Source organism: Eriocheir sinensis, chromosome 51 (genome assembly GCF_024679095.1).
Source record: "Eriocheir sinensis breed Jianghai 21 chromosome 51, ASM2467909v1, whole genome shotgun sequence".
NCBI lineage: Eukaryota > Metazoa > Arthropoda > Malacostraca > Decapoda > Varunidae > Eriocheir > Eriocheir sinensis.
The window spans coordinates 10,096,701-10,122,379 of record NC_066559.1 but is presented as its reverse complement, the minus strand read 5'-3'; the positions used below and the strand labels follow the sequence as shown (position 1 = coordinate 10,122,379).

The following is a 25,679-nucleotide window of genomic DNA, read 5'->3' as shown; positions in this document are numbered from 1 at the left end:
GGCACGTTACCCAGAAGCTGATACTGCTCATCGGGTTGTCTCTGTAAGAGACAATCCTGAGTGGAGGAGGCCAAGGAGACGCCCACGGAGTTCGTGGCTTGAGCAATTCAACAGGTCCTGCCAGGAGGTTCTCAGGATGGGAAGGGGACTTGCATGGAGACTCACCGCTCGGGACCCGCGGACATGGCGTCGGAGGGTGGGTGATGCGACGCGCCCCCCGACGTATGCCCCTATTGATTGATTGATTATTATTGTTGTTCAGCCCCGGGCGAAATTAGAACCAATCAACGTTCGCAGTGAGTGTGGGGGTGTTGCTCGTGGATGTGGCTCTTGGTAGACGGAGGATGAAATTCGTCAGGATGGGAAGGCTACACTGCCTCCTGAAACAGTAACCTCTCTATGCAATGGCAAGTACAGAGTAAAAAGCCAATCTACATCCTCTGTAAAGTACGAGGTTGACACAAACAAAAGATTTTGTGAGTGCACCACTGGAGAAAATATATGTGTGCAAGCACCAAGTTGCCTGCACTAAACTGAGCATGGCAGTTCACCCACACGTATTCGCCTCCTGTGAGGGCAACTACCACCTGGACGAGGCGAACGACCTGCACACACTCGGTGCTCGTCCGCATCAAGCCGTTCGACGCCTCGGACAAACAAACCACCGAGGCGAGGCGAACGACCTGCACACATTCGCTGCTCGTCCGCCTCAAGCCGTTCGACGCCTTGGATAAACAAAACACCGAGGCCTCTCAACCCGCTGTAGGAGGCGATTTGGTGGGTGGCCAGCGCATTTCTCGCCAGACAGGAGCTGAGCCTCGTCCTTAACACTTGATTCTGCTCTGACTCCAGCTCTGGTCTTCCTTGGGTTTCCTCAGAACCGTGGGCTTCTTCTGGATGCGTTTACCTCTCTACTCTGCACGCCCGGACTCCCGTTACTGCCGTGACCCTGACGCTCCTTCTCCTGCGCCTCCCTCGTCAACCACGTCTGCACCACTTCAAGGACGAAGCTGTGCTGCCTCGTCACTGCCACTCCGAGGACGGGACGCAAGAAGATGAAGCCGTGCAAAGAATCATCGCTGGGTCCGGCGTGCTGAAGCTTTCCCGTTGGAGGCTTTCAGTTTTTGTGAGGCTGTTTGGGGTTGTTTACTTATTATAAAATAAATTGGTATTTAACCATTTCTCTTGTTTTGTGTTCATACCTTCCGATCACAGCACCCAACTTGGAACCTTGACATGTGGCGACCTCGCCAGGATTAGGTCAACTGCAAATCTGAAGGTTTGGCTTGTTATGTCGCCTTTGCGCACCACTTGCTGTCTGCGGCCCGGAAGTGAGTGTTTAATCCTTCACCGTTCTTTTTGTAAGGACGTTCGTGACAACTGTCGGCTCAGAAATAATGGCTAACACTGCTGCCATCAAGAAATGTATATTCTTATTTTTCAAGCACAATAACAACTTCTGGGCATGGTTACGTTTCGCTGGCACAAACTTGGGAGCCGCACAGCACGCACGCACTCCTGCTGCCTCTCTCTTGTGATGAATGACACAACTAGGGTTGCCACCCTGAGGTCAGAAAAATGTGGAATGCAACATCTCGCCCTCCAATACGGAAGGGATCCATATTTAGAGGAACGGGTGGCAACCCTAAATTTCTCAAGCATGCAGTGAGTGACCGCCGAGGCACGCTGCTGGTGGAGGCAAGAGGGAGGGGGGAGGGACGTTACGTCGCGTATTTTTACACTTGACAAATTTTACGGACTGGTTTTGTGACTGACCGAAAAATGCTCTCACTACAATTTTAACATACTGAATTTTATCTGCTTGACCATTCAGATAACAAAATACGGAACAAATGGCGTTCCGTATTGGTTCAAAACGGAACGATACATTTCATTCTCGAATAAAGAGCTATTTCGTATATTAAGGAACGGCAAGGCTGCCGCCAAGAAAGTCGTCAAGACAGTCGCGAAGACCGTCGGCCAACTCCTTGGCAACTGTCGGCCAGCTAGTCAGCCAACCAGTTGACAGACAATCTGGAAGACTGTCGTCAAGACCGTCTGCGACTGTCGGCCAATCGGTCGGCAGATTCGTGGCGCCATTTCAAAAATTGACCGTTGAGACTCGTCTTGAGACTAGTTGGCAGCATGTCGCAGACATTCTGCCAACTAGTTGGCCGAATGTCCCAGACAGTCGGCAATCATGATAGCCGACACTAAGACGCCAAAAAATTCTTGAAGCGTGGGAGCCGACTTGTCAAATGCAGAAGTCGCTGGGTTGTCGTGGCCCAGAGTCGGCACAGTGTGAACATTTCTCCACTCTGTCTTAAGCCCCGTTCACACTGTGCCGATTCTGGGCCACGACTACCCACGACTCTAGGGTACACGAGGTCTTGGGTGTTGATGTGAAAGGCTCGGGCATGTCTTGAAAGAGATCTTGAGACTGTTGCCGAATGCTGCGCCGACGTCGTGACGGGAGTCTGGAGTCGTGAGGGTTAGCACGACATACTGGCAACTAGTTGGCCGAATGTCCCAGACAGTCGGCAAGACACCAAGACCCCAATAACCAACCCCCCCCCCCCCCCTTTCTTGGAGCGTGGGAACCAACTTGTCAAATGGAAAAGTCGCTGGGTTGTCTTGGCTCAGAGTCGGCACAGTGTGAACGGGGCTTAAGAGAGCTGTGTGAGTGGAGCGCCCCCACGCGTGAGATGCATACTCCATACGAGGGCAGATACGGCCCTATATATGGAAAGCAACTGTGCGGGGGAGAAGAACTGGCGGAGACGATACAGAATGCCCAACCTCGAGGAAGCTGATTTAGTAAGAGAGATGTGAGGTTTCCAGTTGAGATTTTGAGTTAAGGATAGATCGAGAATGTTTAGTATAGCAGAAGGTGACAGCTGAGTGTTGTCGAAGAATAGGGGATAGGTGTTTGGAAGATTGTGTCGAGTTGATAGGTGGAGAATTTGAGTTTTTTTAAGGCATTGAAAGACACAAGATTCCTTTTATTCCAATCGGAAATAATAGCAATGTCTGAGGTTAAGCGTTATGCAGCTTTCAGTCTGGAGTCTTGTAATTCCAGTTGTGAATCTTCTATTGAAAGAAGTTGAATAATGCAGAGTGGAATTGTCAGCGTATGAGTAGACATGACAGTTTTTAATGGAAAGATCATTGATGAATAACAGGAAGAGAGTGGGGGATAGGACAGAGTCCTGTGGGACACCATTTTCGCTCTAAAACCCTTAAAAACAGACCTAGTGACCGTTAATGATGGTCTCCTTGGGGTGGTACATGACGCACCGAAAGTGCAAGACATTGACGTTTGACATATCTCTTGACTTAAGGACAAAGTACTTCGAGTTCTGGAACTTCTGAGACTCCTGGCCGTCAGCTTGTGTGTCCTCCGCCTCACCTAAAGCTGCTGCCGGCTCCTTAACAGGGTCAGCATCCTCAGGCGGAACAAAAACTTCTTCCCTTCCATGACGTCGAAAACGATAAACAAGGCGACAATAATGAACGCGATTACACGGTGACAACGTCGCAGCTGAACTGAACAAAGAGCCCAACAAGCAACAACAAGAACAGAAGAGAACGAAGCCTCCAGCTTATTCTTACATTTCTCGCAAATATACGATTTTTTCAACTTTTCATGTCACATCTTGACCCACTCTCCCTTCGCTGAAATCTCCATCCTAGGAGATTTCAATGTTCACCACCAGCTTTGGCTTTCATCCTCTTTCACTGACCATCCTGGTGAACAAGCCTACAACTTTGCTATCCTCAACGACCTAGAGCAGTTGGTCCAGCAACCCTACACGTATTCCCGACCGTCTTGGAGATCGGCCCAACATTCTAGACCTCTTCCTTACCTCAAACCCTTCTGCTTATTCTGTCAAACTGTTCTCTCCGTTGGGCTCCTCCGATCACAATCTTATTTCTGCATCCTGTCCTATCGCTCCTGTACACCCTCTGGACCCACCGAAGAGGCGATGCTTCTGGCATTTTGCCTCAGTTCGGTGGGACGACCTGAGGATGTACTTTTCCGATTTCCCGTGGAATGATTATTGCTTCCAGGATAGAGACCCCTCTGTGTGTGCTCAGCGCATCACAGAGGTGATTGTCTCTGGAATGGAGGCATACATTCCTCGTTCTTTATCTACTCCTCACGCTAAAAAGCCTTGGTTTAATCACGCTTGTTCTCGTGCTGTCAATGATAGAGAGGTAGCTCACAAAAGGTACCAGAGCCTTCAAACTAATGCTAATTATGAACTTTACATTTCTGCCCGAAATCGTGCCAAATCTATTCTCCGACTAACCAAAAATTCTTTCATTAATAGAAAATGCCAAAACCTTGCTTTCTCTAACTCTTCCCGTGACTTCTGGCATCTAGCCAAAAACATCTCCTCCAACTTCACTTCTTCATCTTTCCCTCCACTCCTCAGTCCTGACGGCAACACTGCCGTCTCATCTATCACTAAGGCTGAACTCTTCTCTCAAACTTTTTCTAAAAACTCCACTCTGGACGATTCTGGGCATATTCCTCCTACTCATCCCCCCTCTGACTCCTTTATGCCTGTTATAAAGATTCTTCAAAATTATGTTTTCTATGCCCTCTCTGGCCTCAATCCTCAGAAAGCTTATGGACCTGATGGAGTGCCTCCTATTGTCCTTAAAAACTGTGCCTCCGTGCTGTCACCCTGCCTGGTCAAACTCTTTCGCCTCTGCCTGTCAACATCTACCTTTCCTTCTTGCTGGAAGTATGCCTTCATACAGCCTGTACCTAAGAAGGGTGACCGCTCCAATCCCTCAAACTACCGTCCTATTGCTTTACTTTCTTGTCTATCTAAAGCTTTGGAATCAATCCTTAACCGGAAGATTCAAAAGCACCTTTCCACTTCTGACCTTCTATCTGATCGCCAGTATGGGTTCCGCAAGGGGCGTTCTACTGGTGATCTCCTAGGCTTCTTAACTGACTCTTGGTCATCCTCTTAGCCGTTTCGGTGAAACTTTTGCTATTGCGCTGGACATATCAAAAGCTTTTGATAGGGTCTGGCACAAATCTTTGCTTTCTAAACTACCCTCCTACGGTTTCTATCCTTCTCTCTGTACCTTTATCTCCAGTTTCCTTTCTGACCGTTCTATTTCTGCCGTGGTAGACGGTCACTGTTCTTCCCCTAAATCTATTAACAGTGGTGTCCCACAGGGTTCTGTCCTATCTCCCACTCTTTTTCTGTTGTTCATTGATGATCTTCTTTCCAAAACGAACTGTCCTATCCATTCCTACGCCGATGATTCCACTCTGCATTATTCAACTTCTTTTAATAGAAGACCCACCCTTCAGGAACTTAACGACTCAAGGCTGGAGGCTGCAGAACGCTTAGCCTCAGACCTTACTATTATTTCCGATTGGGGCAAGAAGAACCTGGTGTCCTTCAACGCCTCAAAACACAGTTTCTCCACCTATCCACTCGACACAATCTTCCAAACAACTATCCCCTATTCTTTGACAACACCCAGCTATCACCTTCCTCAACATTAAACATCCTCGGTCTATCTTTAACTCAAAATCTCAACTGGAAACTTCATATCTCATCTCTTACTAAATCAGCTTCCTCGAGGCTGGGCGTTCTGTACCGTCTCCGCCAGTTCTTCTCCCCTGCACAGTTGCTGTCCATATACAGGGGCCTTGTCCGCCCTCGTATGGAGTATGCATCTCATGTGTGGGGGGGCTCCACTCACACAGCTCTTCTGGACAGAGTGGAGGCTAAGGCTCTTCGTCTCATCAGCTCTCCTCCTCATACTGATAGTCTTCTACCTCTTAAATTCCGCCGCAATGTTGCCTCTCTTTCTATCTTCTATCGATATTTCCACGCTGACTGCTCTTCTGAACTTGCTAACTGCATGCCTCCCCCCCTCCCGCGGCCCCGCTGCACTCGACTTTCTACTCATGCTCATCCCTATACTGTCCAAACCCCTTATGCAAGAGTTAACCAGCATCTTCACTCTTTCATCCCTCACGCTGGTAAACTCTGGAACAATCTTCCTTCATCTGTATTTCCTCCTGCCTACGACTTGAACTCTTTCAAGAGGAGGGTATCAGGACACCTCTCCTCCCGAAGCTGACCTATCTTTCGGCCGCCTCTTTGGATTCTTTTTAGGAGCAGCGAGTAGCGGGCTTTTTTTGTTGATGTTTACTTTTTTTGTGCCCTTGGACTGTCTCCTTTGCTGTAAAAAAAAAAAAAAAAAAAAAAAAAAAATGTCAGGTAGAAAATATTGAACTCCTTGTTATTAAATGCCAAGTTAAAAGAGTCTAATTGCCCTACTTTGAGGCGTAATTTACCCGAAAGTGGAAGCTCTGGAATTAATGCGCCATGTCGTTCAACTGGTGCTGCGTCTCTCCACAACGGACAAGAGGAACTACATTTAGCGGAAGCTTATTGCTCCGCTATCTGTTTCCAAAGTTAGCGAAAACGCTAATCAACTAACGAAAAAGCTAGCTTCACTAATTAGCGGAACCGTGCCCACCACTGAGAATCAAGTAACAGCAGCAGTCACGAAACAGAAGCAGTAGCAACAACAGCAACAACAACGTCAATAATAACAAAAACAAAACGTAAAAATGAGCAAGCAAGTCGCCGGCGCTGGCTCAAGCATGTGGCTGGCGCACGTCATGTGGGAACAGCCACTTGCGAGGGAGAGGGAGCAATGCAGCTGCCCGCCCACCCCAGGCCGCACCCTACCCTTCCACATCTTCCCCCTCTCCACCACCAGTCACTGAACCCCCATCCCCTTTCCATTTACCCCGCGACCCCCTCACCCCCCCCCCCTACTTCCTGCCCCTGCCCATTGCCACACCCTTCTCTGCCTTCCCTTCCACTCACCAAATTCCTCCCCCTCCTCCTACTCCTTTTCCTTCTCCTTCCCGCCACCCTCTTGCCCATCTTCTCCGCATCTCCCCCCCCCCTCCCCCCTCCCGACAGACAGGTATCATTACAGTCATTTTTGCATGGATCTGGGCGGCCGCTATATAAACCGCCATCGCCGCCTTCACCTTCAGTACAACGAACTCCGCTGTACAGGTAAGATTACTAAGTGTACAGTTGTTGAGTATACTTGTTGGCAACCTTTTGAGATTGCACTATTGGTGCGTATGCAGATACCTAAATAGTGTATTCAACAGTATATATCATCACCATACGGGCCAGTTTTTTTTCTTTTTTCTTATCGCTGTGGAGAGAAAAAAAAAAAACACTCATGATGTGGGCCAGACCACCTCCCAATCACTTTCGGTACTTGCTCGAGGCATTCATGGTCCGCCCTCAGGGCACGGGGTATTTTCTCCCATGCCTCCCTTCGTATTTCTTTGTCTTTACTATCCGTTCAGCATCACTGAGTCTTGCTATCACAGTTTTCCCAAAAGTTTCCCTAAATATGCTCTTTATATGGAATAGTTAATTGTCAACTATTGTCCTTTTATGACAATAGTTTGTCAACTGTAAGTCAAATAACAAGTTTTCAAAATTAAATCTTTCTATCCAATAGACCGTATTGGCTATTAGCTCCCCTCAGAGCCGCTTGAGGCCCCTCGCTGGCGACGCCTTACGCTTTGTTTACCAACCATGTGTTCTACAGTTCGGTGTAGCCTCCCGCAGCACCGTGTATGTAAATCACTTATTTTAAGACCACAAGTCAAAATAACAGTATCTTCACATAATTATAATACCCATTTAACATCAAATTAAATTATGATACAGATGCAAGAAAATAAAATCCCGAAATAGAAAGACGACCGAGTTCACTAGAAGTAGCACCTCTTAGAGACTCGGACAGTTCTCCAGGTGGCGGAGTGCGGCGCTGCGTGTTTTGCCAATAGGGTCTATTAGCACTACTCCAAAAATTATCATATCCATGACCTATCCTTCAAGTTTGTGGCTGAATGCCAAGATAACTTATAGGTCTTGACGCGGAAGCTTGCAGTTAGTACATGTGGCAGGACGGAGAAGCAAGGGTTACGTAACTTTGAGGCCACCTGAACCGCCGGGTCAAGGGGTATCCCACTGGGCTATTTTTCCTCCGACATCCTACCTCCAACCTCCGATTTCAGCCGGTACCGCAGACACCTCCTAGCACACACGTTTGTTAACGTTTATCTCCAGCTCCAGCCACAATGGCCGACCTCTTCAGAACGACGGGCTTCCATTCGAGAAGAACTGTTGCCGAAGCACTGTTACTTCTTCACTGCAATGAGCTTAAGGCCAAGAAAAAGAGGCGTGTATGGAGGCGGCAGTGGTTAGCAAGCAGAGAACAGTTTGGGGTTGTTTACGGTCAACTGACAACGTATGTTGTTCTATTATAAAGTTTTGTTTTCGTTTATTTTTTCTTCTTCATTATCCTTATTCTACTGCAAGTTATGCAAGAAATAAAACCACTATGGCAAACTATTTTGTTTTCTCAACAATTTACACAATGTCAGTTGACTTCGAATTTTCCTCCAGCAAATCGGTTCCTTCCCGAAAGTTGCGGGCTGCAAATTTGCTCCAACAGTCGGCGGAAAAAGTGCTGGAGGTGGGCGGTACCGCCGATTAATCGGAGGTTGGAGGAAAAATAGCCCAGTGTGATAGCCCTTAACTGGACCTCAGCCGCCCCTCATTAGTGTCGTAGTGCTCCATCGCTGACGCCATGCTTTGCCCCCTGGTCGTCACTAAGCTGATAAATAACCACTACAATAAACGTCAATCCTTGCAGCTCAATAAATCATTCCCTTGAAAGTTTTTTGCTGTATACTTTTATTTTTTATCATCAGCACACACATTGCCATCCGTAATTGTATAGGAAATAGACACTTTTCACTCCTTATAAAAAAAGTTATCAAAATGGTGTCGTAGAAAAACTAATTCGGTATCAAGTAAGGGTCGAGGTCATATCTGCCCGTAAAAAGGACAAATGGAAAGATCCCCTCACTTATTAACCAACGATTCTTCTCCCTCTCCCCGCCAGACAAGATGAAGATGCTGTGGCTGTTGACGCTTGCCGCTGGGGCCCTGGCTGCCGGTAAGTCCAATCGATCACTCAATTCTTCCCCACTAAACAAAACTACTTAATTGACCATTTCCCTTCATATTTCTCGTACACTCGCTCATTCACCTCTTCCATAACAAACTAACATACTTAAGTGGCCATTCCCTTTCTACACTCTCATTCACCTCTTCATGATAGACCAGAATCCTCACGTGGCCATTTCTCTTCTTATTTCTTGACTAAAACCTCCAATCCATATAATATCTTTCTTGAATAAACTGTCCACTCGTTCACATCTCTCTCTCTCTCTCTCTCTCTCTCTCTCTCTCTCTCTCTCTCTCTCTCTCTCTTAGTCAGACCCCACTTGGTAAGTTTGGTCTCCCCACTATGCAAAGGATATTGCTAAATTAGAACGTGTTCAACGTCGGGCAACAAAAGTTCCCCCTTTCTTGCGCAACAAACCGTACGACGAAAGATTCTCAACTCTTAACATGTTCTCTTTTGAGGAACGTCGCCTTCGAGGAAAGCTGATCGAATGTTTTAAAATCCTTAATGGATTTACGAATGTGGACAAATCAAAACTGTTTATAATCGATGGCACTTTGCGAACGAGAAATAATGGCACAAAATTTAAATGTAAACAAGTAAATTCAGACAGTACCCAATTTTTCTTCACCAACGTTGTAGTGCGAGTATACAATAAGCTCTCACTTTAAGTGGTCCAATGCAACACGATTGAGTCCACAAGTTCGACCGACACTTCCTTCAACTAAATATTTACTAAACTAGAAGTGCAAGGTTTTGTTGCCATCTGATTAATATAAATTCACTTAGGGTTAAGCACAGAGAACCTAGTTTGGACCATAGGGCTTGTGTGGTTTGAGAATCTATGTAATTTATTTACATTCCTTCCACTAACGCCTCTTTCAACTTCCTGCCTCCCACTTTCTACTCGTCTTCGCCCCCTTTCCTCTGTGACCCCTTCGCCCACCCAACGTCTGCTCCCCTCGGCCTTACAGACGTGCTTGACCCGAGCGAGTGCACTGCCTTCCCGTGCCTCATCTTCAACGACGAGTTCGACTTCCTGGACCACAACATCTGGGAGCACGAGATCACCATGGGGGGAGGCGGGGTGAGCCATGCCTTCCGTTCTTACTGGTGAACTGGATCATATTTGCTTTTCATTTAATTAAGTAACAAAATGCAAGACTCTCTCTCTCTCTCTCTCTCTCTCTCTCTCTCTCTCTCTCTCTCTCTCTCTCTCTCTCTCTCTCTCTCTCTCTCTCTCAACCTACATATCTACTTATCAACCTACTTAAACATCTGAGACCTCTTCCCCCTCTCTCGTTCCATTATTTGCTATACCCCCTCCTCCTCCTCCTGGGTGGCAAATCACTACATGTAGTGCAAGAGGAAAGAGACCTCGGGGTCACCATCAGCAGTGACTTGAAACAAACAAAACACTGCAAGTCCGCCTGTAAGAAAGCCAATACAATGCTTGGGTTCATAGCGAGGAACTTCGAATACAAGACGCCGGGAGTTATGTTATCCTTGTATAATTCGCTGGTAAGGCCCCACCTGGAATACGCCGTGCAATTCTGGTCTCCTAATTACAGGAAAGACATTGAATTACTTGAGAGAGTACAGCGCCGCGCCACGAAGATGATACCATCACTGAGGACGAAACCCTATGAAGAGCGACTCGAGCGACTCAACCTCTTCATGTTGGAAAAGAGACGACTGCGGGGAGACATGATACAAGTCTTTAAGTACCTGAACAAGCTCAGCAACGTTGATCACTCCAAACTCTTCACGCTACAAACTAACCTGAGAACAAGAAACAACGGAAAAACAATTCAAGCAAAGCGATGCAATACCGACATCGGCAGGAGTTATTTCTCGAATAGAGTTGTTCGCCACTGGAACAGCCTTCCTGCAGAAGTGGTTAGCGCAGAGACCATCAACTCCTTCAAGAAACGCATTGATCGCCACTTTGCTGCATCGAGAGTGAACTGAGCGTGCCCAAGAGTAGATACACAAGTGCTTTAATCTTTCCCTGCAAGCCACTGCTATGGCAAACGGATTGATTAAATCACTGAACGCAGGCAGCCTAGTAATGAGCCAACAGGCTTTCTGCTGCCTGCTAGTCCATGTTTCCATGTTTCCTCCTCCTCCTCCTCCTCCTCGACTTATTGTTCCTGCTCCTCCTTTTTTTCCTTTTCCTTCAATTCTTTCTTTTACAAATTAACATTCTTGACCTTTTCTCTCGACAGAACTTCGAGTTCCAGGCGTACCTCAACAACAGGAGTGTGAGCTACGCCCGCGACTCCACGCTCTTCATCAAGCCGGTGGGTAAGAGAAGAACCTGGGGACAGTCTATGGTGTAGCGCTGTAGTATAAAGAAGAACCTGGATAGAGCCAATGGTGTAGTGCTGTAGTAGCCCGTCAGATGCGGAATGACACTAAAAACCCACTTAGACACTTTAACACTTGTTCAAATAAATGGTAAAGCGGCGGCTTGACGTCTGACTGGCCGCAGGTTCCGTCCCACAAATCGAATATTTATACTTGCCTCTTTCTGAGCAAGATCAATTTTTCGTGTATTTCGTGACACCGTTACGTGGTGCTTTACTGAGTTCCCGCAATACACTGGTGGCAGCGGTGAGATCATCTCCTGCTATTGCTGAGTTTCCCCTGTGTAAGCAACAGGAAAATAAAAGGCCCAGTCTTTCAAAGGAGTAAAAAAGTAAGACGAGTAACTTATTAAGTAAGCACACATAGATTAATCTGAATTGGAGGGTAAAGCAACGTAGTGACCCGCCTGATTGGGGAAATTCCCTAAAGGCCCACTTGCCTAGTGGGTCGCCTTCTTAGCTAAATGGTGCCGCTGTGGCTTCCGTCATGCTACTCGCAGATTCAATCCTTGGCGTCAGAAATTTATGTTTTCCCTTTCCAGACTGGATCAACATCTCATGTGTTTCCTGACACTGAAATGTCGTATTTAATGAAAGAAAGAGAGTCCCTACAATACAATGATGTGTCAGGTTGATATGGTGCGGGTAAAATAAAAAGATGTTGGAACTAGGGATGGAGGGAGAGGAAAGAAGTGGAGGTGCAGGAAAAGGTATAACTAGGTCACGATAGACTATTCAGTGGGTCGACACGTCAGCATATAGATAACTGAACACTAATTGGTGGGAGGCACACGGCTTATAATACGTATTTTTGAGAGCTCTTTTCCAGGATTGGGCCAGTCTTGAACGCAGCAAGCTCTCTCCGTTTATTTTACTCCCATGCTATCTTGTATGACAAAATTTTACTCCCATTCTATCTTGTATAACAAAAGGTTCATGTTTTCGCCCACATTTGAACCTGGCATATGCTCTTATACCCAGACCATATGCTTTCACAATTTCCCTTCAACTGGCAAATTTCCTAAAGCTTCTTTCAAGGGGATCACAGCACCCCTTAAACCCAGCCCAGCTTTTGGGGATCGCTTCGCTTTCCCTGCCTTTTACCCCTCCCTGACTCCATCCTCCCAAATCACTTTTGTTCCCACGCCCTGAGCACACGCATTCATCCGCCATCCCCGCGTCTCGCCCCGCAGCAACTCATGTCGGACTGGAAGGACGAGGAGTTCCTGAGCAGCGGAGAACTCGACCTGTGGGGCATGAACGGCCAGGGGGACGTGTGCACCAGCAACCAATACAACGGGTGTAAACGCACCGGCAACTCCGTCGACATCCTTCCTCCTGTCTTCAGCGCCAGGCTAAGGAGTCTCGAAAACTTTGCCTTCAAGTGAATGACTTATTCTCTCTTTCATTTTACACTGACAGGCGTCACTATGCGATAATATGTTTGCTCCAACCTCACAGACTAGCGTGCGAAAAACAGGACCTGGGCATAGGAGTAAATAGATGAATAATAACAGCCATAATTGTAACAATAATAATAATAATAATAATAATAATAATAATAATAATAATAATAATAATAATAATAATAATAATAATAATAATAATAATAATAAAACTATCAAATTCGCTGTCATATGTTATACTAAGTTAATTTAAACAAAACTGTCTACCTGTTCATTCTCTCTCTCTCTCTCTCTCTCTCTCTCTCTCTCTCTCTCTCTCTCTCTCTCTCTCTCTCTCTCTCTAACTGACCAACGACCATTACAGGTACGGCCGCATCGAGGTTCGTGCGAAGATGCCCCGCGGAGACTGGCTGTGGCCGGGTGAGTAGTAATAATAGTAGTAGTAGTAGTAGTAGCGGTGGTGGTGGTGGTGGCAATAATAATAGTCGACTATTTGTGGCTGGGTGAGTAGTTATAATGAAAACGTCCTCTAGCCTAATTTACTCTCGGCTTGCCACACTGACTTTCATCAAGCATTTTTACATACATCAATATTCACTGAAAAGCTAAATAAAACAACGACCATCTCGTCATGGACAGGTTAATTGCCGTGATCTTCGTCGATTGTAGCACAGAACTCCTCTAAATTTGCTTGCTAATTGATAGTAAAGGGAAGGTAAGGCACCATGGTCTGACTCTACAGCTGGTTGATCTAAACAGTCCCTCATATCTAACGATCGTAAAGGGAGAGTAAAACCTGACTCATAGAATAGAGGAGTTTGGCCAACTTAATGACAGGCACAATCTCGTTGCCAAAAAAGCCGCGCGAAATTCAAATTGACACTGATTAGTAGGGTTTTTATGGGACATTCGCTCCACCAAGCTTGATGCAAGTGTGGACATGGCCTAATCTTATTTAATTTTGGCCGCTGATTTCAAAAATCACCCGTCCAAGCATCGTTCTCCTGTCAATGCGCTATTCGCCAATACATGTATATGTATTTAATTTTTTACAAAAAATGTTACAACTTTTGAAGGGCAAGTCATACAGTCTATATATTGGTGCCATTTGAAAGCTATTCACAAACAATATCAATAAAAAAAATATTGTTCAATCGGAACATGTTAATGTACGTGTTTTTTTCTCATTAATTGCAAAAAATGCATTTTTTACGTAAAATCATACAACAGTTATATAAGTATCATTTTAATCATATATACATATTCAGAACAATTATATATATATATATATATATATATATATATATATATATATATATATATATATATATATATATATATATATATATATATATATATATTAAGTTGGCCAAACTCTCTATTCTATAAGTCAGGTTTTACTCTCCCTTTACGATCGTTTGATATGAGGACTGTTTAGATCAACGAGCTGTAGAATCAGACCATGGTGCTTTACCTTCCCTTTACTATCAATAAAAAGCATATATATATATATATATATATATATATATATATATATATATATATATATATATATATATATATATATATATATATATATATATATATATATATATATATATATATATATATATATATATATATATATATATATTTATATAATATATGTGATGGAGTGATATGTGATGAAGTTCCTCCTATTGTCCTTAAAAACTGTGCCTCCGTGCTGACACCCTGCCTGGTCAAACTATTTCGTCTCTGCCTATCAACATCTACCTTTCCTTCCTGCTGGAAGTATGCCTTCATACAGCCTGTGCCTAAGAAGGGTGACCGTTCCAATCCCTCAAACTACCGCCCTAAAGCTTTACTTTCCTGTCTATCTAAAGCTTTTGAATCAATCCTTAACCGGAAGATTCAAAAGCACCTTTCCACTTCTAACCTTCTATCTGATCGCCAGTATGGGTTCCGTAAGAGGCGTTCAACAGGCGATCTTTTTTTCTCTCTTAACTGAGTCGTGGTCATCCTCTCTTAGCCGTTTCGGTGAAACTTTCTTTGTTGCATTAGACATATCGAAAGCCTTCGATAGAGTCTGGCACAAGTCTTTACTTTCTAAACTGCCCTCTTTCGGATTCTATCCCTCTCTCTGTTCCTTTATCTCCAGTTTCCTTTCCGGGTGTTCTATCTCTGCTGTGGTAGACGGTCACTGTTCTTCCCCTACGCCTATTAACAGTGGTGTTCCACAGGGCTCTGTCCTATCACCCACTCTCTTCCTGTTATTCATCAATGATCTTCTTTCCATAACAAACTGTCCTGTCCACTCTTACGCCGACGATTCCACTCTGCATTATTCAAATTCTTTCAGTAGAAGACCATCCCAACAGGAAGTACACGACTCCAGACTGGAGGCTGCAGAACTCTTAACCTCAGACCTTGTTATCATTTCCGATTGGGGTAGAAGGAATCTTGTGTCCTTCAATGCCTTAAAAACTCAATTTCTCCACTTATCAACTCGACACAATTTTCCAATTACCTATCCCCTATTCTTCGACAACACTCAGCTGTCACCTTCTTCAACATTAAATATCCTCGGTCTATCCATAACTCAAAATCTTAACTGGAAACTTTACATTTCCACTCTCACTATATCAGCTTCCTCGAGGTTGGGCGTTCTGCATCGTCTCCGCCATTTCTTCTCCGCACAGTTGCTGTCCATATACAGAGGCCTTGTCCGCCCTCGTATGGAGTATGCATCTCACGTCTGGGGGGGCTCCACTCACATAGCTCTGTTGGACAGAGTGGAGTCTACGGTTCTTCGTCTCATCAGCTCTCCTCTTACTGATAGCCTTCTACCTCTTAAATTCAGTCGCAATGTTGCCTCTCTTTCTATCTTCTATCGATATTTTCACGCTAACTGCTCTTCTGAACTTTCTAACTGCAAGCCTCCCCCCCTCCCGCGGCCTCGCCTCACACGACTTTCTAATCAAGCTCATCCCTATACCGTCCAAACCCCTTATACAAGAGTTAACCTGCATCTTCACTCTTTCATCCCTCACGCTGGTAAACTCTGGAACAATTTTCCTTTATCTGTATTTCCTCCTGCCTACGACTTGAACTCTTTCAGGAGGAGGGTATCAAGACACCTCTCCTCCCGAAATTGACCTCTTTATTTGGCCACTCCTCTGTACTATATTCAGGAGCAGTAAGTAGCGGGCTTTTTTTTTCATTATTGTTTTCTCTTTTTTTTTCACGCCCTTCAACCGTCTCCTTTTCTGTAATATATATATATATATATATATATATATATATATATATATATATATATATATATATATATATATATATATATATATATATATATATATATATATATATATATATATATATATATATATATATATATATATATATATATATATATATATATATATATATATATATATATATATATATATATATATATATATATATATATATATATATATATATATATATATATATATATATATATATATATATATATATATATATATATATATATATATATATATATATATATATATATATATATATATATATATATATATATATATAACTATATATATATATATATATATATATATATATATATATATATATATATATACATATACACACACACACACACACACATATATATATATATATATATATATATATACATAAGGAGAGATCGACATTCTGGAGTCCAGGGGTGAGTGCAGGATACCTTTGATGACCTAAATGATAATAACGATGGTGATGCAAATGAGGATGGCAATAATAATAATGATAAAAAAATAATAATAATGATAATAGTAGCTAATAATAATAATAATAATAATAATAATAATAATAATAATAATAATAATAATAACAATAACAATAATAATAATAATAATAATAATAATAATAATAATAATAATAATAATAATAATAATAATAATAATAATAATAATAATAATAATAATAATAATTTTCCTATTTAGGATACACTGAGTACTGGTTTTTGGGTTAAATATGACTTTTTTTTCCGTGTATTCATAGTTGTTTTCCGGTGACGACAACTATAGTCTGTTTCAATAAGACATTACAGGCGGCCACACCACTTCACTTCATTTTGATTGGCTCTGTGGCAGCCAATCACCGTGTAGAACCCGTCAGTTTGCTTCCGCCTAGGGCGCTGGCGTCGCTACTCTGTGCTAGGTTCTTAGTTTTCCAATATTATCTGCAGTACTACAAGGCCTACCTGTGTTTCCTTAGTAGCATTGCCATCCTTGAGTCATTGTCTATAACATTCATTCTGTAACACAAGACGACTAATTATTTTTCCTCGTAGATAACACGTGATGAAAGGAGATATATTTTTTAAACGGTAAAAATCCATGTTAAGCGTACTTTTGGCTATTCTTTTTGCATCATAATCTTTGACAGTTTAAGGGCAGTACATGTTCAATAACGATATTGCATTAATTAAGTTAGTGTTTCATGGTGATACTGAGGTGCAGATATTTTTTTCATGCGTCCCAGAGCACTGCGAGGCAGTGACCGCAGAGCGAGCTTCCTGGGCCAAGCAAACTTAACTTTTTCAGCGCGGTGATTGCCTGCCACTTGGCCAGTCAGAATTGGAGAGCATGAGAGTGTGTGGCCTCTTGTAATATCCTAGTGTAACACACTATACATCCACGTAAAAAAGAGAGAGAGAGAGAGAGAGAGAGAGAGAGAGAGAGAGAGAGAGAGAGAGAGAGAGAGAGAGAGAGAGAGAGAGAGAGAGAGAGAGAGAGAGAGAGAGAATGTCAGTGCTTTTGAAATAGAGCACTCAGGTCAAGCAAACAATACACGAAACATATTCTTCCGAACACATTTCACTAACTGGCTCTAATATGTCCCCGCCCCTCAACAAATATCTCAAGCCTCCTTAGTCCGTGATCAATATTGAGGCAAAATAGCATTCCTTTCTCTTAATTCCCAGACGTTTTTGCATCACGTTTCACCCAACATTAATGCCAACACTTCTATATAGTCTGCCTCATCATCGTCCCTTTCTCTTAATTCCCAGACGTGTATGCATCACGAGGCACCCAACATTAACGCTAACACTTCTATATAGTCTGCCTCATCATCGTCCCTTTCTCTTAATTCCCAGACGTGTATGCATCACGAGGCACCCAACATTAACGCCAACACTTCTATATAGTCTGCCTCATCATCGTCCCTTTCTCTTAATTCCCAGACGTGTATGCATCACGAGGCACCCAACATTAACGCCAACACTTCTATATAGTCTGCCTCATCATCGTCCCTTTCTCTTAGCTCCCAGACGTGTATGCATCACGTTTCACCCATCATTACCTTGCACACTTCTATACAGTTGGCCTCGTCATCATTCCTTGTGCTTGGTTCCAGACATCATGTTTCACCCATCAGCAACATGCACACTTGTGTGTGTGTGTGTGTATATATATATATATATATATATATATATATATATATATATATATTTATATATATATATATATATATATATATATATATATATATATATATATATATATATATATATATTGCCTTGCCATCGTCCCTTTCACTTAGTTCCCAAACGTTTTTGCGAGACACTTCACCCGTCTTTGATTGACGTGCACACAATATAGTCTCCCTCAGCCCATCACTACTTGCTAACTCCCCGGTGTGTCCCATGCAGGCAATGATGAGTTCGGGGACCTGAGCAACCTCGCGGCCGGCTCCACCCTGCACTGGGGACCCTTCTGGCCTCTCAACTTCTACGAAATGACCGCTTCCGTCTAGTAAGTGGCTGCCCTGTGCGGCGCTTTAGGGAGCTTGTAGGTCGGTATTTTTAGGCACCTCCGCCTCTCATATCAACTATTTCCAAAGGCCGACACGGAGATGAATCAAGTTTTCATGAGTTTTTTCACATTCACGGTAGAAAAGACGGTTCAAACTACCACCAGGGTCATAAAACTGTATCTATTTCCAGCAACACCGACGGCTCCTTTGCTGATGCCTTCCACGTCTGGCGCGTAGACTGGACCAGCAATGACATCAAGTAAGTCACACACACGCGCGCGCGCACACACACACACACACACACACACACACACACACACACACACACACACACACACACACACAACAAGATAAAGGGCAGCGGGCATCAAATAAAAGAAGAAAAAAAAGATGAGGACGAGGACGTACGGGGTAGAGGAGCAGGACAAAGGAAAGAAAAAACAAAGGAAATAAAAGGAAACATGAGAAAGCCTTAGAAGCAAGGAACACGAGGGCAAGGGGAGGGCCAGCGACCAGGATAAAGAGACCCCAGGAAGGCAAAGTTAGCCGGATATCGAACCGCGACGAACTATAGTCTATCGACTCTAACTTGAGCCCTGTGGTTTGGCCCGGGGAACCCCCCATTGATTACAGGTCTAGCGATGACCTGCGCATGGCGATCCGTCTTACTATTAGTCTGTACGTTATCTATTTATGGAATACATATATATATATATATATATATATATATATATATATATATATATATATATATATATATATATATATATATATATATATATATATAGATAGATAGATAGATAGATAGATAGATAGATAGATAGATAGATAGATAGATATAGATATAGATATATATTCATAATACGACTGCATGGTGTTATGATTGGCTTCGGATTTCAGGGAAAGGCAACGACTCTGTAAACCTTCCATTTCACTTGGCAACGTGGCTCATGCGGCGTTGCCGGCTGAGGGACCTTGGCAACAGGCGCCAGACTGCACCATTCACCCTTCCGTCACCATGGAAGACTTACGCAGGTGTCACTCTCGCGTCCTGCACAGCCAAGCAAAATATACTATATATAACGTAAATAAGAGAGGTGTGTGTGTGGGGGTATGAGCTCCTCTGAGGGGAGTGATGTGGCAGTAGCGCGGCTCAAGTTAAATTCGATAGACTATAGATGGGAGGTCAGCGCTCTACCCATTCGGTCAATAGGGTATCCCACGGCCAAGTGAGGTTTTGGGTGGCTTTCTGCGTCGGGCGGGTCACTACAGTCAGAGGATGCACGAGGCTTCGGAGCAAAACCAAGGAAACACTTGAGGCACGGACTAAGAGGGCTCAAGGAGGGGTCAGCGGCCAGGAGAAAAGACAGGAGAGGCAAAGCGACAGAAAACAGAAGGTAAAGATGTGGAAGCAACAACCGTTCCAGGATACACTGTAGAGAGGAGGCTTTGGAGGGCCTTCTTTGGTTACAAGAGAAGTTGAGATTGTGCTGAGCAATCGGCAGGAAAGGGGGAGGAAGGAAGGACTTGAAACTGTGCAAAGAAATTATTGTCTTTCCCTCCGTCAGGGTCTATTTGGACGACGTGCTGCAGATGACCGTCGACCCCGGCACCAGCTTCTGGGACTTCTCAGGCATGGACAGCAACATCTACGACAACCCGTGGGCCGCAGGAGAGAAGATGGCGCCCTTCGACCAGAAGGTAGGATGTGGATTTTCTTCTTCTTCTTCTTTTTTTTTTAAGGGAGACTTCGTGATGTTACAAATCTTCCCTATTCTTGCTTTACATTCACGAAGCTGGTCTCCGTCACTACCATCAAGTATACTCTTGTGAAACGATACTTTACTTAATATTTTCTGACTTAACAGAACATTTTCCAGTCTTTATCTTTTGCGTGTTAAGATAAACATTCTCGAAGCATTTACTAGAAACATGACACGATCTTGGGCGTCCGGGAGGGGGGACAAGAAGGGCTTGGAAATCTGTTATAATCCCGTTCACACTCTCGTATTCGTTATAATAGAATTAGTATCTTTCAAAACCTAAAGACACCTGGTGCTGCAGGTATACTGCGAACCTCTGTGTGCTAGCGCCTTCTGGTTCACCAAGGAAAATATTAAAATAGTATATATGTATAGGACTTAGAGCATGATTGGCCCTGCCCCATCAGAGAATTCCTGCGTACGCCCCTGAACACGATAAAACGTTGATGGTATTAACAAGGGCGACTTAGATTGCAGCAAGCCACCACGCAACTCCCCTCAGCTCGACTCACCGTACCTGTTCTCACTGCGCTACTCACTCCAGCTCGACTCACCGTAGCTGTTCTCACTGCGCTAATCACTCCAGCTCGACTCACCGTACCTGTTCTCACTGCGCTACTCACTCCAGCTCGACTCACCGTACCTGTTCTCACTGCGCTACTCACTCCAGCTCGACTCACCGTAGCTGTTCTCACTGAGCTAATCACTCCAGCTCGACTCACTGTAGCTGTCCTCACTGCGCTACTCACCTCAGCTCGACTCACCGTAGCTGTTCTCACTGCGCTAATCACTCCAGCTCGACTCACCGTAGCTGTTCTCACTGCGCTACTCACTCCAGCTCGACTCACCGTAGCTGTTCTCACTGCGCTAATCACTCCAGCTCGACTCACCGTAGCTGTCCTCACTGCGCTACTCACCTCAGCTCGACTCACCGTAGCTGTTCTCACTGCGCTACTCACCTCAGCTCGACTCACCATAGTTGTTCTCACCGTGCAGCTCACCGCGCAACACAACTCTACTCAACGAAATGCCCCTCAACGCAACTCGGCGCAACTCACCGCGCATCTCAACTCAACTCAGCGCAACTCACCGCGCACCTCAACGCAACTCAACTCAGCGTAACTCACCGCGCACCTCAACTCAACTCAACATAGTGCAACTCACCGCGCACCTCAACGCACTTCAACTCAGCGCAACTCACCGTGCACCTCAACTCAACACAGCGCAACTCACCGCGCAACACTACTCACCCCAACGCAACACCGTCTGTGCCACAGCGCCCCCGCACCAGGGAAGATCTCGTTCCTCCTTTCTTGTCACTAGGGGGGGAGTATCTGTGGCAAGCCACCGCTCAAACGGTCGCATACTCTCCTCCGGTGAGACAGAAAATGTGGCGCTGCAAGCACAGACTTAATATGTGTTTTCGTGTGAAATGTTTTCGTCTACCCTTGTCCTTGTCTCCTGTGCCATCCAATTGTTCGTGTTTCTCGTCGCGTTCTCTGTTGTCCGCGTCTTGTGCATCTTCATTGTTAACTCTTCTTGTTACTCGTTTATCTCTGACTGTCCGGCCATTTCCTCCAGTTGTCCACTTCTACACATTGTTCCACATATACTCCAACAAGATGAAGTATCCATATTAATGCAGATGTAAGAACACAGGTAAAGTTCGATAAATTCAGGTTCAGAACTTGTTGACGGTGGATTAGTGGAACAACTGAGCAAGTCTATAGTTGATGAAAACAACTGAAATTTTTAATGAAAGTTATATATGTATTTATGAATGGGAAGGAAGTTTGGTGAATAACCCACTCTCAGGAGTTGTCATGTGTAGGCCACCTAGACTCTTGAAGTCTCCTTAAGGCCTTGTGTTCTATAGAGCTGCAAAAATCATATATTATGATACTACGGAAAACTATAGCATGACTTAATATTATTAGACATACACTTCAGGCAGTGCTGTGAACTGAAGGACACGCACGCATTTACTACTGAATAATCACTTTTTCATTTTTCTTTGTACAGTTCTACATCATCATGAACTTAGCTGTGGGCGGCACCGGAGGCTTCTTCCCTGACGGCATCGTCGCCAACAAACCTTGGGAAAACACCTCTCCCCAGGCCTTACTCGACTTCTGGAGCGCAGTGAGTAGCAACAGCCTTGCTTTTACTTTCCTTACTCCCGGAATTAAGTAGGTAAGTATGAATTTAGTAGGGAAGGTGGGCTGGATGGAGACCTATTCGAAGTCCCTTCCTGTAATGAAATCGCAGGGTGGCGATCAAAGCGTCCCTCAGTGCATAACTCATTCATTGACTGATAAACCGAAATTTGATGCCTTTTTTAGACAACTTCTTTCTGCGTAAGAACAGGATTTTCAATGCAATTCTTAGCACAAAAGCTGGGGAGGGGGGGGGGGGGGGACACACTTTTTTTTTTAAACAACCAGCTAATTTTTGGGGAGTATATATATTTTTTTTTTGGGGGGGGTCTTTTTTTTGTTTTATTGGGTTTTGATTGTTTTACTTTTTTTCTCACCATATGTAAATGTTAATCAGTTGAAAGAAGCAATTACAAAGAACACTGGACCCCTAATTTCCTAGACTAATAGGGGGAAGAACGTGTCCAGGAGCCAGAGAAGTCCGGGAAGGAATCACTACTGTCCGGGGTCTGCGGCCTGTGCCCGGGCGTTTGTCACGCTGGGTCAGGCAATATCCAGTGTTCAGTACGTGCCCCGAACTTTACCACACTCTGTTCAGCGCACTCAAGAAGCACATTTAAGAAAAATAACTAAAGGAAGTTAATTGAAGACTTTCATTACTTGTCCAAAAAGGGCACGCCGTCGACGGCAGTCACCAAGTGTCCGCGATTCTTTTTCGACTCCAGGTGCTATAAAAGTAAAATATTTCAATGAACTTTTCTTTCTATAAGAATAAGATCATGAAAATATTAAGTGGGTAATAAAAACTGTATGATGACTACAAGCAGCTGCTCAGCTGATCCGTGTAAACAGACGCAGCAGTGTCGGCAGCGGCGATGCAGCGTTTGCCAATTTAGTTTTCAAAACTGTGTGCCAAAACTATTACAGGTAGTTCTCAAGTTACGATGTATGCGACTGACGACTGCTTGCAATGATATTAGCAATAGTTCTTTAAGGAATGGTTGACATTTCAAATATCCTGCCGTTGGTAGAGCAGCGGTTTGTTTACACAGCGTTTCCGCACCCACTACACCCCCCACACCGCCGCAGCCCTCACGCGCTGTCCTTACCCAAGCCGGGCTGGGGTAAGGCAGGAGAGGGATAATTGGGTGGGCTGGGCCAGCCCACCCAATTATCCCCCTCAGTTGCCTGTGGCACTCAAGCAGTATATACTACTCATGCTGCACAGCAGGTGTTGCGGACACTGACCGGGGGACAGAATCTGGTGTATGGCCGGACATTTTTCGATGCCTGGACTGTGTTAGGCATACGGCAGGAAATACCAAACAAAACTGGGCATGTGTCCGTCAATTGTGGAACCCCAGATTTTGTCTGGGAAATCCGATATCCCGGAAAGAGAATATGGAGTGTAATTTAGAGTGAAAATAATAGAAAAGGTTTAAAGTGTTGTGTGAAAAACCGACACTTGTTTCTGGCTGGTCTGTGTTAATTTGTGCTGTACAGAAAGTGTTCTTTTGTTTCACTCAAAATTACTTTATAATTGCTTATTTTAACTTATCTAGTTGTAAATATGAAAAATAAGCGAAAAAAATAACAATTCGAAAAAAAACAAAAAAACGAAAACCCGATAGGTTGGGTTTGAAAAAAAAAAGAAAAAAAAAAAAAAAAAAAAAAAAGGGTTATTCCCAGCCATGTGTATATCAAAATAGCAACCAGAACACAGGCACCGAAGACCCCAACTTCAGCTCAAAATTAAAAGAAAACCTGTTTTTTTACATAGATTTTAATTGGTTTCAAAATTGTAATGACAATGTATATAAAACTCCTTTATTATTATGCTTTGATACTAAAGTTTCTCTTGTAACAATTTTAGAAAAAAACTTAATGTCGGGTTTTTTTTTTAGAGCGGTTACTTTTTTTTTTTTTTTGGGGGGGGGCGGTATTTTGGGGAGCGGGTTTTTCAATGCCATCCTTGCATAAAAGTTTCCTCTGCGTCCTCTCACCGTGGATAAATTATTATTGTGAATAGCCTGTTGGAAATCAGTTTGTTAACGCTGCTCTCTCCTGCTAACAGCGAGACAACTGGCTGCCTACCTGGGAGCAGGGCGAGGGAAAGATCAGCGAGGGCGCGGCCATGCAGGTGGACTACGTGAAGGTGTGGAAGATGGAGAGCGTGGACCAGTGAGCTAGGCCTCCACAGCTATCCCCAACACCTCGTCTCCGCCGCCCTCCCTTGGTGACGGACTGACGAGCCCGGTGTTGAGTTCTATCACCTTCATCAGAACGCACGTTACTCTTCCTTGATCTCTAGATGTAAGCAAGCAGTACACGACTTGCATTCTGTCACATGTTCGTCGTGTTTCATTATAAATGACCCGCTTCCACGGTCAACGCTAACGCCAACGCCTACCTTTTTAGATCTTCCAACAGCTTTATTTATTTCGTTTCTGAAGATATAATTCATGCAGGATTAATAATTAATTATGATGTAACTATTCTACTACTATTTACGACGCGAAAATAAAGAGTAGCACAATTTTACTTTATTTTTACTAGCCCAAATCTTTACGAAAGCTCTTTGAAATATGCATGAGGAAAAACATTCAGTGGTCTACGCTCTGTTTCAACGCGGGCCAGCACGACCTGCTCATGACGTCTGCTCCGCGTGTACGACTCCGTACAGGCCAGGACCAACGAGTATGATGACACAGGACTTCGACGACAACACGAAGAACACAAAGAAAGAACAAACAACAGCAGACCTGCTGGTCCTTACGAGGCTGTTTGTGACAAGCTACACTAACTATCTAATCAAAGGTGGAAGATGAAGGACAGCAACGTTACCGGAAGTCCTGACATCGGCATAAAGGAGTCCCTCGAGGAGTCCTTCGGGGATCCTGCTCTTATGGCTTCGTTGAAATGCAACATTTTAGTGTAATAACCTTCGGCCGTGATCCGGTTGACGCAACGGAACAATAAGTGTAAGATGAGATAGTCCCAAGAGCAGTGTGCCGCCAACAACAACACAGCGGAGTCTTGAAAGCTGAGCTTCAATCTTCCCTTACCAAACACACACACACACACACACACACACACACACACACAGAGAGAGAGAGAGAGAGAGAG

General features: G+C 44.1%; 1 protein-coding gene across 6 annotated transcripts in view; it reads left to right on the top strand.

Annotated features, from left to right (window-relative positions):
* The first annotated feature begins 6,985 nt into the window (after nt 1-6,985).
* Nucleotides 6,986-25,679, top strand: part of LOC126982682 (beta-1,3-glucan-binding protein-like) — a 38,006-nt gene continuing 19,312 nt past the window's right edge. Inside the window, exons 1-6 of one of the 6 annotated variants that reach the window (XM_050834959.1) lie at nt 6,986-7,076; nt 8,995-9,048; nt 10,035-10,147; nt 11,289-11,363; nt 12,623-12,813; nt 13,200-13,255. In XM_050834959.1, coding sequence (XP_050690916.1) covers nt 7,004-7,076; nt 8,995-9,048; nt 10,035-10,147; nt 11,289-11,363; nt 12,623-12,813; nt 13,200-13,255 — 562 coding nt within the window. In that variant the 5' untranslated portion in view covers nt 6,986-7,003. The remainder of the gene's footprint in view (nt 7,077-8,994; nt 9,049-10,034; nt 10,148-11,288; nt 11,364-12,622; nt 12,814-13,199; nt 13,256-25,679) is intronic. The other 5 variants (XM_050834960.1, XM_050834961.1, XM_050834962.1 and 2 more) reach the window with 5 other exon arrangements.